At 70.3% G+C, this 2,602-nt stretch overlaps 1 protein-coding gene across 1 annotated transcript in view; it reads right to left on the minus strand.

The window, feature by feature from the left end:
- Window positions 1-442, minus strand: part of DALRD3 (DALR anticodon binding domain containing 3) — a 3,612-nt gene extending 3,170 nt beyond the window's left edge. The window contains exon 1 of the mRNA XM_019536998.1: window positions 12-442. Within this exon, the coding sequence (XP_019392543.1) occupies window positions 12-270 (259 nt within the window). The 5' untranslated portion in view covers window positions 271-442. The remainder of the gene's footprint in view (window positions 1-11) is intronic.
- Between the last annotated feature and the right edge of the window lie 2,160 nt (window positions 443-2,602).

The raw sequence follows: 2,602 nt of genomic DNA on the forward strand, positions 1-2,602 counted from the left end.
GAACCCCGGACCGGCGGCGGCGGCCCTCGTGCCCGCGCTGGGCACGTGCCGGGCTGAGTAGGCCCCGCCCCTTCGCCCAGGCCCCGCCCCGACCTGCCCGCCGGGGAAGAGCCAGCGCAGCGCGCCGCGGGGCGCCAGGAAGTCGCGGCTCCGCAGGTTGCGGGCGCTGCTCTCCTTGAACCAGAGCCCGGGGCCCGCGTCCCGCCCCAGCGCCGCGTTCAGCGCCGCCAGCGTGTCCGCCACGGCCAGCCGGGCCTCGCCCATCTCCATGGCGGCCGGGCCACCGCCGACCCCGGAACCCCGAGCCGGAGCCGCGGCGGGAGAGCGGACCAGCGGCCACTTCCGGCGCGCGGCAGTGAGGTCACGGCGCGGAAGGGCGAGCTGCGGCGGCCATCTTGGATGCGGCTCGGCGCCCCGCCATCTTGGGCCAAGCGAGCGGGCGGCAGCGGCCATGTTGGGTGTGGCGCGGTGGGGGCGGGGCAGCGGCCACGTCGGGCACAGCAGGAGTGGCGCCTTCCCCGGGCTGCAGGCGAGGCCTACGTCGTGCGCGCTGCCTCCGGCTCGGGCCCGCCGGAGCAGCGCGGGGCCAGGCCTGTCCTCACGCAGGGCCGAGCTCAGGGCCGCGGGCCTAGCCTGTCGCCACCCTGGCAGCTCCACAACCGTTTGCACCACGCCACGCCCCGGGGTGGCGTCTGCCGCCTCACGGTGTCACTGCTGGACGTGGTGCTGTCCCGCAGCTCTGCCAGGCCCAGGCAGCATTGGGCAGGCTCGTCAGCAGGCGCTGGGCACTGCGCCGCACCCAGGGATCTCCAGGCTGGGCCTGCAGAGCCCTGCAGCCCGCTGGGACGGGCGGGCCACGGCCTCGGGTCTAGACCCTCACAGAAAAGCCGTTGGAAACAAAAGCGGAAGGAACTTTCTGGCATCTCTGCCCGCAGCAAACAGCGACCACAGCAGTCAGAAGCAGGCAGGGAAGCAGCTTTATTGTACATGGGCAGGCCCCTTACAGCGCCCGTTTCACTGAGGCTCCTGCTGTCTGGTGACGAGGCAGGCTCCGTAGCTGGGAGGCGCAGGGGGAGCCGGGCGATGGTCCCAATCCGGCTCCGGGCCGGGGAAGGAAGCAGCTGTGCACTGGCGAAAGAGGAACAAGGCAAGGGAGCAGCTCCTCTTTCCTCTGCCACAGGGGCACACGCGTCTGCAAACGGGAACCTGCTGGGGCAAGCCTCCCTGCCCCCCCCACACGTGCACATGTACCCACACGCACAGCTGCCCCTTTCCCCAGTTCATGGCTGCAACCGAGGCCTCCAGGCCCCCTTTCCTGCCGGAGCCTGCGGCGCTCTCTGCACCACCCACAGCCAAGAGGTGATCTGAGAATCCTGCTCACGCCAGACCAACTGCTGACTGTCTGCAGTGGCAGGAAGAGGCCCGGGCACCCTGGCTGCCAGCGGGGGGCCACAGCAAACCCCACTGCTGCAGCATGGTGGGGGGCAGCGATGCGTGGGGCTCTAGTACAGAGCAGGCGCTGGCGTCGTTACACTGGTTGGGAGCAGGACAAAACCAGGCTGGGGGGGCAGCAGTGCGTCCCATCAGCCTGGGGCCAGGTGGGCGCATCCTGGAGCCATCTCCATCCACGGCAGGGGCTGTCGCTGCCCATGGGCGTGCTCTGCTCCAGGTGGCGCCGAAAGAGCTTTGGACGGACACGATATTCCCGATGGCTGTCGGGCGTCTCGCTCAGCGGGAGTGATCGTGTCATTCCAAAGCAATCTCTCTCCAGAGGGCTGTCCCTCGCCAGCTCCAGGGTCCGTCCCGGGCAGCCGGGACCCTTTCCCGGCAGGCAGCAGGCCCAGCGTCTATCCCCCACCCCCCACTGCGCTTGGAGCTGCAGGACGCACGTATGCATCGCGTGATCCCGCCGGTCGCTCCAGCCTGCTGCAGGTGGCCACATCCACATTGTGGCTGGCAGCCGGCGGAGGCTGCTGCTGCTGCTGCGGCGGTTTCTCCCCAGGAAGCTGGGGTCTATCTTTAGCTCGCAGTAGCACGAGACCAGTGTAGAGCCTGGGCTTGGCCTGCCCCCGTTCTGCGCTCCTCCCGGGGGGCTCCTGTGGGGTGGGCGCTGGCCGGCATCCGGGGCCTGCCAAGCTGCAGGGGGAGCATGGGCGGGAGAGCAGGGAACGAAATCCAAGCGCAGCTGAGGTGCCGAGCGGAAGACAGCTGCTTTTGGGATTCCGTTGCCCGCTGTCGCGCCGTCAGGGTGCCCGGATGCCGGGTGGAGCGGGCGAGTCCGTTCTCAGCATGTGGCTGGGGGCAGAGTGAGGACATGGGGGGAGGAAGACGATGACTTACCGGAGCTGTCCCCACGGCACCCCGTGAGTGCGGGAGGGGACCGAGGCCGCCGGCAGCCGCGAGCCCTGTGTGGGGAAGCTGGGGTCAGGGCTGTTTGGCCCCTGCGGCCAGGCTCCAGGCCTGTCTCCCGAGGCAGAGGGACGGGCCCTGCGGCCTGGGCGGAACTGGTGCCGGGGGCGCTGCCCCTGGAACAAAGCCTGGCGCAGGGCTGGCCCGGGAGCAGCGCACCTGGTGCTGGGGCTGTGCCAGAAACCTGAGACCA

This window comes from Crocodylus porosus, unplaced genomic scaffold (genome assembly GCF_001723895.1).
Source record: "Crocodylus porosus isolate Cpor-Errol unplaced genomic scaffold, CroPor_comp1, whole genome shotgun sequence".
In the NCBI taxonomy this organism is placed as follows: domain Eukaryota; kingdom Metazoa; phylum Chordata; order Crocodylia; family Crocodylidae; genus Crocodylus; species Crocodylus porosus.